At 33.4% G+C, this 13,069-nt stretch overlaps 1 protein-coding gene across 1 annotated transcript in view; it reads left to right on the top strand.

Annotated features, from left to right (window-relative positions):
• LOC140441331 (U3 small nucleolar RNA-associated protein 25 homolog) overlaps nucleotides 1-13,069 on the top strand; it is a 37,216-nt gene that overhangs the window by 16,996 nt on the left and 7,151 nt on the right. Inside the window, exon 4 of the mRNA XM_072531981.1 lies at nucleotides 4,628-4,860. Coding sequence (XP_072388082.1) covers nucleotides 4,628-4,860 — 233 coding nt within the window. The remainder of the gene's footprint in view (nucleotides 1-4,627; nucleotides 4,861-13,069) is intronic.

The following is a 13,069-nucleotide window of genomic DNA, read 5'->3' as shown; positions in this document are numbered from 1 at the left end:
CGTAAGTGACTGGACCGCTTCTAAAATTCTTATAATTACTACTGATGAAGAGCTTGATAATTTAGTTTGTATTATTGTGTGTAAAGTTGACACGGTTGAAATGGACTACCTAAGAAGAGCTTGCCGTATATCAAGAGTAGAACGTATACCTAATTCTGAAATTAGAAGAAAAACAGATAGAGTACATACAACTTCTGAAAGAATAGAAACTAGACAGTTAATATGGTATGGACACGTACAGAGGATGGACGACAACAGATGGCCAAAAAGAGCTATGGAATACAATCCAAGTAATAGAAGGAAACGAGGAAGACCAGCCAAGTCTTGGATACAAGGTGTTATGGAAACCATGAGAGATAGAGCCATTGATGAAGACACCTGGAGAGATAGAAAAAGATGGCGATCGAAATGCGGGAAGCGGCAGAAGCTGTAGGATCCCCGCTTATATATATATATATATTATTGTGTCTACTGAACTTTTGTTATCTGTTAATATAACAAACTTACTCTAATAGGTTATGATTGCAATTATAGGAGGGAAGGATGTCAATTGAATTAGGTGCTGATAACTGTTTATCACTTTGGAATAATTTTTCTGTCCCCAGAAGGAATTATCTATTTTGGAATTGAGTTCCTGTACGAGAGTTTTGACATAAAAACATCACACAAAAATTGTCGTCTAAGATACGAAGGAGGCTCTGCTGCTTCGATTTTTAATATCCAAGACAAAGTCGTAAACACTTATATTTATGTTTTCCAATATCTCCAGTTGAGTCAAAGTTAGATACATCAGAGTCTATCATTAAACCTATTAGCGCTCTGTAGAAGATTACCATCTCTTCGTTGACTTCAAAGCAGCCTATGACAGTGTGAAAAGAACTGCATTATATAATGCAATGATAGACTTTGGGATCCCACCTAAGTTAGTTAAGTTGACCCACCTAACAATGCAAAACGTAAGCTCATGCGTTAGAATTGAAGGAGAAAACTCTACGTTCTTTGACATTAATAATGGTCTAAGACAGGGGGACGCGTTGGCGTGTCTGCTCTTTAATATTGCCTTGGAAAAGGCAATCAGACAATTAAATATTAGAATGAATGGAACTATTTTTAATAGATCGACGCAAATTCTCGCATTCGCTGACGATATAGTTATAGTGGGCAGAAGTATGAGAGACATGGTTCAGTGTTTTACAAGGCTTGCGGACGCAGCAAGTGAATTAGGACTTGTGGTAAACGAGAAAAAAACCAAATATATGTTGGTTTCTAAAAACCCTCGAAATATCCAAGAAATAATTCAAATTAACAACCATACCTTTGAGCAAGTCAAAGAATTTACATATCTTGGATCGCTAGTAAACGCAACAAACACGACAAGCGACGAAATAAAAAGACGCATAGCAATAGCAAACAGAACTGTTCACGGCCTCCGGAGACATTTAAAAAATAAAAATATAAAACGTGCACTAAAGCTTAATATATACAGGACCTTAATAAGACCAGTTTTGATATATGGGGCTGAAACGTGGATCTTATCTCAAAATGATAAAAGACTTCTTGGTATTTTTGAGAGAAAAATTCTTAGAAAGATTTTTGGGGCCGTAAATGAAAATGGGCTATGGCGTCGAAGATACAACTTTGAACTGTATCAGTTATACACCGATCCAGATATTGTGAAGTTTGTTAAAGTGCAGAGACTTAGATGGGCTGGACACATTGCTAGGATGTCAGATCACGAATACACGAAGAGATTAACATTTTCACAACCAGAGGGCACAAGAAGCAGAGGACGACCACGAATGAGATGGATTGATGATGTGGAAGAAGACCTACAGATTCTAGGGGTTAGAAGATGGAGGGAAGTTGCCAGGAATCGACAGGAGTGGCGACTTCTTTGTGAGCAGGCCAAGATCCACAACGGATTGTCGAGCCACTTATGATGATGATGATATATATATATATATATATATATATATATATATATATATATATATATATATATATATATATATATATATATATATATATATAAATATATATATATATATATATATATATATATATATATATATATATATATATATATATGGGTCTGCTCTCCACTTTGTATGACTAAAAGCTCTTAGTACATTTATTGCGTTTTCACATTTTTTTTTGACAAATGACAAATATGTTCTTTCCAAGGGAGTTTCTGATTTGAAAATATGCCAAGGTATTTACTTAACTGATGTTTTGTATGGAAATGTGAATGGTCCTATATTAATTTGATTTGGTGCTGATATCGTCTTCTTGTAAATGAACACATGACTGATTTTTCTTGAGAATGCAGAATCCATTTCTTTGCGACCATTCAACAATTTGTTCCGTGACGTTTTCTAATGCATTGATGGAAGCTTCGATCGACTTATTTTCCGTATACATGCAAAAGTCATCTTCTATTAAAGTAATCTGGTTTCTTCAGTAATAAAACTGGTAACATCAGCAGTCTACAACACAAATAATATTGGACTTAGGATGCTTCCTTGTACAATCCATCTTACGTTGATTTGGGCATACCTATCATTGGATTTATTTTTAGATGCACTTTTCTATCTCAGTACAACTTCATTAATTTCGCAATAACACCTTCTGGAACTCCTATGGCATATTATTTATCTGTTAGTATGACTAGATGAACTACATCATAAGCTCCCTTAATGTCTAAAAATAAGCAGGAGACTGAGTTGTTTCGGGTAAATGCTAATTGTACATCAGTAACAAATGATGCTGTAACTTCTTGAGTCGAGCGTCCTATTCTGAATGCATATTGGAATGTTGCTAATAACTGATTTTTTCTCCAGCCAGTGTTCTAACCTATTTTTAATAAGTCGTTCATAAGTTTTCATGACATAAGATCCCAATGAAATAAGTCTGTATGAGTCTGGGGAATCTTAAGGTTTATTAGGTTTAGGACAGGTATTATTAAACATTTTTTTCAGTCGTTTGGTACATTCGACTTGTATAATCATTTTTGAACTCTCTTAGTTTTTCGTTAACCCAATTAGGACAAATTTTACTATGGACATATTCTGTCCAGTCTCCACACTCATTTGATGTATATTTGCTTGTTTCCTATTTTGAACCTATTTAATTTAGCCCAGACGTCTTTCATTGGAGTTTTTTTGTTCAAACTTTGGTAATATTATTTCCAACTAGCCCTTTTTATTTCATTTGTAATTCTTTTAACAATCTCATTTTGATTTTGATATTTATTAAGGTTATCCAAATTTGGATTCTCTTTATACTTACTAATAAGTGTTTGCGTTTCGTTGCCGCATTTTCAGTCATTATTCCACCTTGGTATGCATATTTCCCAAGTAAATGATTTATTTGCGCCCCTTTTTGGTACAGATATGGTAGCTGCTTCGTTTATTTCTTCCAATAATTTGCCGTAACTGTCTTCGATAACATTCAATGATTTTTCATATAGGAACTTTCTAAATTTAGTCCAGTCTACCTTGTTAATTTTCCATATTTTATGACTCTTCGCTGGTAGGGGCGTTCCTTTAAGTTGACATCTCATCAGTATTGTATGTATTTTATATGTATTTTATATGTTGTAATATTGTATGTATTTTGATGTGCTCGGTAGGCCTCGAAGGCGCAGAGTGTATCTCACAGAGATTCAAATTGCTAGGGCAATAACTTTAATTCAAGAAGGCTCCTCAAGACGCCGTACACCAGAAATGATAAATGTTAGTCGTGCTGCGATAAATGAGCCTGGACCACACATAAAATGTATGGAGTTATTAGAACACAACCTAATACGCATCATGCAAGAGCGACTACAGCTAGAGAAGATCGACTTTTACAACTATGGGCAGTCAGAGATCGTCGAAGTACTGCTCGAACGCTACTAAATAAGTTGGTAGAAGCTACGGGTACAAGAGAAAATACTCAAACTATACGTAATCGGCTTCACGAACATGGGCTATTTTACTGAAATTCATGTTTAAACTGATATGCTTCTAATCGCTGTCAGACACGGGTGTTTCGTTTGCGCGACTGATAAACCACCGGTGGCGGACACCATTCGCTTCACCTGAAAGGAAAAGATCAGCTTTTTACCGCCTGATCTGCTTCTTTTTAACCACCTGAGCTGATAGTGTACGCTACCGTTTGATGATGAGTTCTTTTCTTGTCCAGCGCGCTGAGATGTAAAATTTCGGATTGGAATGCGTCGAATCATACTGGGGGTTGATGGTTACACACAGCCGAAGTGTTTCCCGCACAGTTTTTATACGAATACTTCGAAATAACTTCCCGTTCCACAAAGATCGGTGTAGAGCGGTGTCTACAGGACCGTTTTAGTTGCATTTCATTTAAAATTATTTAATTTAAATTGTATTTAGAAATCAAATTCCCATGTAAATTCCTTAAATCAACCTTCAAAATTTTCTAGTTGAGAAAATGAAGTTTGACTTTTTTGTCTCATTATAGCCCTCCAATCCTTTCAGGTTTAAAGTAGTTGTGTTTGTAAACAGGCCAGTTTATCAATGTTTAAAGTAGCAAATAATAAAAGTGACATTTTAATAAATTATTTTTCATTTTTTATCTGCCGTTAATATAATTAATTTTACATTTTTAGCTGTATGCTGATTTCTATTCATCTGACATTATAATAGCTTCACCCCTGGGGTTAAGAACAATCATTGGAGCGGAAGGAGAAGCTGAACGCGATTATGATTTCCTAGCTTCAATTGAATTGCTGATAATGGATCAGGCAGATATATTTCTTATGCAGAATTGGGACCATGTTATGCACGTTTTAAGTCACTTACATATGCAACCTAAGGATTCGCACGGAACTGATTTTTCTAGGTAAATAAAATAAACTTTTATAAATATCTTGGCGTCTCCATCATTTTTACTTTTTTTTTAAGAAGTTCCTCTGATGTAAATAAATTTTTTTCTTTTTCAATACATTAATTTTCTCCATAATAATAATACTTTAAATGAGATGGCATTTTTCTAATTTAAATTTTTCTCAGGCGATGTCCTGTTAAACTTTGCCTTATCGTTTAACAAATACCTGTCTGATACTCCGTGATATCCATCTATACAGAGTGGACTAAAATCTGGAAACGCCTAATTATCTCTTAAACGGATGGTCCGAATTATACAGGAATAAGCCTATTTTACAATATGAAGATTTGGAATTCGATGTTTTTAACGTTGCCAGATTTACCATTTTTATATCATTAGTCACTTTGGTTTTTAAATATAACACCCTGTATATTTTACCTTTATTGAAATCTCTACTTCAACACCAGTTCAACCGTATAAACTACTTTGGATTTTATGTAGTCGTGAACATATTAAAAAGATAAAACAAAATCCTAGAAATGACTAATTGTATCAATAATTTTTTTTAAATTAATTACTATTTAAATGGGAATAAGCCACAATTAAAGGTTAAAATACGTTTATTGACGTTTCAATTTCCACTTCGGAAATCGTTCTCAAAATACAAAAAATGTTTGTATTTTGAGAACGATTTCCGAAGTGGAAATTGAAACGTCAATAAACGTATTTTAACCTTTAATTGTGGCTTATTCCCATTTAAATAGTAATTAATTTAAAATGCCACAAGAAAATAGCTTCAGAACAATATTAATTTTTTATTTATTTATACTATGTACAACTAAATTTGAGCATAATAATTAAAAGTTTACTATATTTCTAAATTAATATCTACCTAATTTGAGTGTTCAAAATGTCCCTTGTTGTTAATTTGATAGTATCCTATAGGGTGATAGAATGCTTCTATTACATTTATCCATGTGTCTCTAGAAATTAATATGGATTTATCGATAATTATTTGCCTTAGCTCTGCAACATTTACTGGTTTAGTTTTATAAATTCTACTTTTCAAGGATCCCCAATAAAAATAATCTTTAGGATTCAAATCGGGTGAACGAGGAGGTCATTCAAGACTACCTAATCTACCAATCCATCTTCCGGGAAATGTCTGATCAAAATAATGCCGAACATTTACACAAAAATGAGGTGAAGGTCCGTCTTGCTGAACCCATGTCTCATTAAAATCGGCCCCAAACTTGTTTTTCAGGACAGGTACAATTTCATTTCTAAGTAGCAATTCATAAGTATCGCCAGTTAAATTTTCTTTTAAAACACGGCCCAGTTAACTGAGTATCCAATATACCCACCATACATTTAGTTTTTATGGTCTTTGAGTTTGGTTTTCACGTATCCAGTGTGGATCTACCACACTCCGATACCTTATATTTTGGCGTTATACATTTCCACACAGTGTATATTGCTTCGTCGGAAAAACATATCTTGTTAACGAAGTTCTCGTCAGTTACAATTTTATTCATCATTACCTCACTAAACTGTAATCTACAGTTGAACTGTAATTTACAACAACTGGATTTTGTAGTGTTAAATAAATTCTTATGTAATGCACTCAAGACTGAAGAACGACCTACATGTATTTGTTCAGATCTGCTTAAGGATGTATGTGGATCTTCAACGAAACTGTGCATTAAATCTAAAAACTATTAACAGTTTCTGGTCTACCTGTTCGAATGCTATCTTTTACTCTTCCAGTTTCCTCAAGGCTCTTTACAATTTCTTCGCTCAGTAATTCGCACTTTTTCATTAAAAACCATCTCTATTATAGAGCTTTTTAAAATACATAAAACAACTTTTACAAAACATTTCAATAAACGTCAAGCTATTGTTAGTTTTATGATCTAATATCAAAATAACAGCATTCTATATTTACTGAATTGCTTTAACACTAATTGCCACTGAGAAGTATTATTTATTTAAGACCTTCGTGAGTAGATAAAATATCAAGTGTTACATATTCCAATAATAATAAAATATATAGTGTTGTATTTAAAAAACCAAAGAGACTAATGATATCAGAAAAATAGTAAATCTGGCAACATTGCAAGCATCAAATTTGAAATCTCCATATTGCAGAATTTTCGTATCCCGGTTTTTGTACAATTCGAACAATCCATTTAAGAGATAACTAGACGTTTCCAGACTTTCGATCCACTCTGTATAATAAAAGTTTATCACGCAATTTTATCATATAAATATTTTGACATATCGTCGGTTTCACTATCAAAACCACGAATATACAAATAAGAAGTTTCGAGAAAAACGTATTTGAATATTTCAATGTAATACCAAAAATTGGGAATATGTGTATTATGTAGGACTTAACGACCCAAGAGGTATTATAACATTTTAGCTTAATATCTTCTTGTAGGTGGTGAAATTAACATAAGTTTTTTATTTTACAAAAAACACTGCATTCGTAGAATTTGAAGCCCTAAAGAAATACCCACATTTTTAAAATTAAAAAATTTGAGAAAATAATCTTTAAAATAAGAGTCTTAAAAAATTACAATCAGAAAAATTAATTCATATTAACTAAAAATTTGCCACCAAGTGACTACCGGAAGAATTAGTCCCCTACTTTTTATTCGAAAGACAACTCCGAAAGACAGATGAAATAATCCAATTAGTTAACTGCAAAGGGATGCAAAAGGCATCATGGATAACTGCATATTAAAGCGTTTCAAAGCAACCCGACTATTCATTTAGAATAATAATTCACAGTATGAATAATGATGTGAAGTAGCATAAATTGTGCCAACAACATACAAAATGGTTGGAATGAGAGAACCGTGGCACAAACTGGTAAAAAAAATCAACATATTGTCATGGAATGATATATTTCTTTGAGAGAAAGTTCATGGTGTCAGCTTTTCGCCAGGCAGTTGTTGGTGGAGGCTCCAATTGTCGACTATGGTAAGATGAATTGTTCATAACGACGACAGAAAATTTGGTTTAAGTTTTAATAAAATTTTTACCTTTAACCAAACTTCAAATTTTTGGGCTCCCATGATAGTCATTGATTTTCTTGGATTCGAAGAGTAACAAGCTGTTATCGAAAAAACCCGAATCACTGCCTATGTATGTTCAAATAATTCTCCGTCCTTTGCTTGCTGGTGTCTTCAGACCCGATGATAACCCTTCAATAAAGTCTTATCGACAGTTTCTAACTTCAAAATCTTGTCACACCTTTGAGACAGTATGGCCTTGATTTAGCCAAGTTTCGTCCAAATAGTAGACGATAGTCTTGGATTTTTGTGGTAATGTATCCGTCACAAAATAAAATCTTCTCTTTCCATAAGAATACTGTTTCTACTTCTTTTCATATATTTAATGTTCATTTGCCTTAATATTCGCAATTATACACGTTGTGATATTTTGGATGGTGATATCAAATCGTCGGAATTTATTTCGGCTGCGACTTTCTTTAAGATTGAAATTTCATTTCGAAAAAAGAAATCATGGATTTTTTTCCGAATAGCATATTTAATATCCTCTTCAAGCTGAATACGTTTTCTTCTTCTGGTTTCAAGTTTTTCAACAGACGTGCCGACCCACCTTCACGTTTTTTGAATTATTTTAGAATTCTGTGAACCCTTCTCGTGGTCACTTTAGTCAAATTGCTACATATAGTTACAACATCATTGACCAACATATTTTTATTCCTTTTACGGAGAGCACAACACATGTTTATATAACAGTTATATAACAGTTTTTTCATCTTCCGAAAAATTTTGCTGACGACTGTTGCCGACTTTGACTATTTCGCCTTCTTTATTTGTCATTATAATATTAACTATATAAAAACTTATTAACCACTTCAGGTTAGCTATATTATTGATGTATTTCGGTAATAGCAAGAAACAAAGTCGTTATCAATAAACTAGCTGTTGATAAATAATATAATGGGAATTCCCAAACAGTTAAAAAAGTGGATTTGTGTTTGGGAGCAAACTAAAGCATCTATTGCCTTATGTTTACATGTAAAGTTTGAGTGTGGATAAAATCAATGATTTATTACATGACATTGAAGTTTTTGATTCTATAAATTTTCTTTTTTGTCTGAAATATGGTACCCTTCAGCGTCTATTATTCATTACTGTATACCTGATTTTTATCTAGCCGCAAATGATTGTCGCTCATTTATTGGAATGATACTGCCATCTGGGTAAAAAACACTTTGTCTTATAATGTAATAAGCATTGACAAATATTTTACTGATAAGCATTTTGAAATAAATGGTATTTCAGCTAAAGTATTTTTAAATAAAAAGTCAGTATGTATTGTTAAACTGCTATAGATCTCCTTTTGATAATGTTAATAGTTTCTTTAAATCCTTAGAGGCGGTTTTGGAGAAGATAGTTGAATCTAACATCTATTTAAGTATCCAACATATATTATCATCATCAGCCTGTATGCGTCCACTGCTGGACATAGGTCTCCCTTAGCTCTTTCCGTCTGTCTCTGTCTTGTGCGGCTTGCATCCAGTTATTGCTAACACGCTTCAGGTCGTTAGACCATCTAGTTGGTGGGCGTCCTCTGCTCCGTACTGCCACTTGCCTTGGTCTCCACTCTAAAATACGTTTTGTCCATCGGTTCTCTGATAATCTGGCGACGTGTCCTGCCCAATTACATTTTAACGACGCGATTTTTTTGATAGCGTTTGTTGTTTTTGTTCTACGACATATTTCCTCGTCTGGGATTCGGTCTCTCAGAGAGACACCTAACATCTGGCGCTGCATAGCCATCTGAGTCACGCGAATCGTATTTAACTACCTTTTTTGTGAGTGTTAATGTTTCCGCTCCATAAGTGAGGACAGGTAACACACATTGGTCAAATATTTTCCTTTTGAGGCATATGGGTAGATCCGATTTAAATACATAGTTTAATTTATCAACGCTACCCAGGCTAATCGTTGCCCAACCGAATTTCATGTCCTAAGTACCTATACGATGTAATCTGCACCATATCCCTTCCATCAACAGCAAAATTTTGATTTAGCACCAGATTAGTCATTATTTGCGTATTGTTCATATTAATCTTTAGTCCGACCTCCAAGGAAGCGTGATATAATTTTTCAAACATTATTATTGCATCATCCATACAATCTGCTATAAGGACGATGTCATCTGCAAATCTCAAATGACTGAGCTTCTCTCCATTTATATTGATACCATACTCGTTCAGATGTGCCTTCTTACAAGTATGTTCTGAAAGCGTCTTGAATAGCTTTGGAGAGACTGCTCGCTGTATTGATGGAAATTCATTTTATGTAACAATAAAACACTGAAAACTTTGTTTTCAAAACTTCCACAAAATTTATTGCAGAATCTTATCACTACAGCTGTTTCGGCAGAGTGCCGTTCTCAAGTGATCTATTTTTGGCATGCGGTTACACTTTATAGTCTTTAATGAAATAGGTTGAGGAGGGGAGAACTGTTTGTCTCAAGTTGGTCATTCAGAATTATATCTGTGTTTTTTAATTTGTTAATTTCCATAGATTCTAACAAATCTTAAGGCCTTTATTTTGAATGTGAAGAATTTGAAATTCGTTATTAAAAGAATGATTATGCTCTAGAAGGTGAAGTGCGTATGTAGAATCTGTTTTTCTATTATTGAAAGCCCTTTTATGTTCTACTATTAGTTTATTAAAATTTCTACCAGTTTAAACGATGTAAGTGCTTTTTATTTTTTCTCTTGTTGTTTTTAATATATTGCCTAAGTTGTTATTTGTTCTGGAAGCTTCTTCTATGCTTCTTGTATCCATTGTTTACTGCTATTTGCTTAATGATATTTAATTCCGTCTCATTTTTTATGGCAAATTTAGGTGATACAATAGAACTAGATCATAATTATTCTTTTAATAACGAATTTCAAATTCTTCTCATTCAAAATAAAGGCCTTAAGCTATCTTTGTTAGAATCTATGGAAATTAACAAATTAAAAAACACAGATATAATTCTGAATGACCAACTTGAGACAAACAGTTCTCCCCTCCTCAACCTATTTCATTAAAGACTATAAAGTGTAAACGCATGCCAAAAATAGATCACTTGAGAAAGGCACTCTGCCGAAACAGCTGTAGTGATAAGATTTTATAATAAATTTTGTGGAAGTTTTGAAAACGAAGTTTTCAGTGTTTTATTGTTACAGAGTTTATTTGTTTCTTGTTCACATAGTCTTACATTAGCTGTAATATATATATATATATATATATATATATATATATATATATATATATATATATATATATATATATATATATATATATCTACCAATTTGGTAGTTATACTTGATTATGTTAGTGTAGTGATGGTCTATTCGACATTCTGTCAATGCTTTTAACATTTTCTGATGGCTTATGGTATCGAATGCTTGCTCGTAGTTGACAAATATCAGTGCCAAAGGTTTGTTGTATTCTGCAGACTTCTCTAAAAAGTTCTTCATCACTACTAAGTCCTCGTTAGTGCTGTATCTAGATCTAAATCGAGCTTGTTCTTTAGGCTGATAGAAGTCTAATTTAGCGTCCAGTCTTTTTTTGATAATTTTTGTAAAAAGTTTATATATGTGTGAAAGCAAACTGATAGGACGGTAGTTTTTTTAAATCTGTTATGTTTCCTTGCTTGTGAAATAAAGTAATGACTGTATTATTCCATTGAGAAGGAGTTTTTGCTTGGTAGATGCATTTGGTGAAAAGCTTGGCCAAAGTCTGGATAATTTTATTTCCACCTAGTTTGATCGCTTCGATCACTACTCCGTCATCGCCAGGGGATTTGTTATTTTTCATTTCTAAAATTGCCGTCTTGATTTTGTATGGAGTTATTTCTGGCATTAATTCTGATCCCTGGTTTGTGATTTTGGACAGGGGCTGATCTTGCCGTCGGTGCTCTCATACATTTCGCGATAAAATGATTCGACAACTTCAAGGATTTTGGTTCTATCAGTAGTAATGTTTACATCTTTGTTTTTTATTTTTTACATATTTTTGTTGCCTATGTTGTTCGTATTTCGCCTCAACACTTTTAAACTTTTGTTTTCTTTAATTATTTTAGTTATTTCTCTTGTATTGTTTTCTCTTACATCTTTTCGGATTGACCGGTTGATATATTTATTTAATTTCTTCATTTTGGTGTAGTTGGAGCCGTATTTTTCCGTCAGCTGTCTTCTTTTACCTATTAGCTCTTTGGTATTTTGGCTTAGTTTTTCTTTATGGGTCAGAACGGTCGGGCAGTACTCCATTTCCGTTTCTTTTAGAGCCTTCATTATGCCATCATTAGCTTGATCTACATCTTCTATTTCGTCTTGCAAGTCTTGTATATGTCTGGTTAATGTATCTTTATACAGGTCGTTGTTTTCTGGGGGAATCCATTTCTTTTTTCTTGTTTTTAGGATCATATTTGTTCTTTCCAATTTGGCATTTAATAGTATCTTAGCTCGGATTAATCTGTGGTCGCTTCCTATTGAAAATTTGTTGAGTACTTCGATGCCTTTGATTTTCTCGTTTTCTGTTTGTTATGATATAATCTATTTCATTTTTGACACTGCCATCTGGGCTGATCCATGTCCATTTACGCTGAGACTTTTTACCGAAAAAGAGTTTATCATGAACAAATTATCCTGGTGTAACAAGTTTAGCAATCGTTGCCCTCGTACATTTCTTTCTCCATTCTTTCTCCATAGCCATACTTACCCATTGCTACTTCTGCATCATCTTGTTTAAACCCCATTTTCGCATTAAAGTCGCCCATAATTATTGTGTAATATGCTGATGTGGCATGTAAAGCTGTTTCTAAGTCCTCATAAAATTTTTCCATTTCTTTATGCGACTGGGTAGTCGTTGGAGCATATGTCTGGATTTCCTTAAGGTTATATCTTGCTTTTAGTTTGAAGATGAGATATACAATCCTGGGTCTTTTGCTGATAATTTCAACTATCAGCTATATATTTTGTTTGTGCTTTCTGTGTATAACGAATCCTACTAAACCATTTGAAGTGTCTTCTTCACCACTAAAATGAAATACGTTTCCTAATTTAAGAGTAATTTGGACTTCTCCTCTTCGTCTTATTTCACTGAGGCCGATGATGTCCCATTTTATGTTTTACAGCTCTTCTTCCAGTTTCATCATCTTCTGGTCTGATATAAGAGTTCTA

This window comes from Diabrotica undecimpunctata, chromosome 5 (assembly GCF_040954645.1).
Source record: "Diabrotica undecimpunctata isolate CICGRU chromosome 5, icDiaUnde3, whole genome shotgun sequence".
Classification (NCBI taxonomy): domain Eukaryota; kingdom Metazoa; phylum Arthropoda; class Insecta; order Coleoptera; family Chrysomelidae; genus Diabrotica; species Diabrotica undecimpunctata.
Note: the sequence above shows the minus strand (reverse complement) of the source record. Positions and strands in the feature narration are given on the sequence as shown.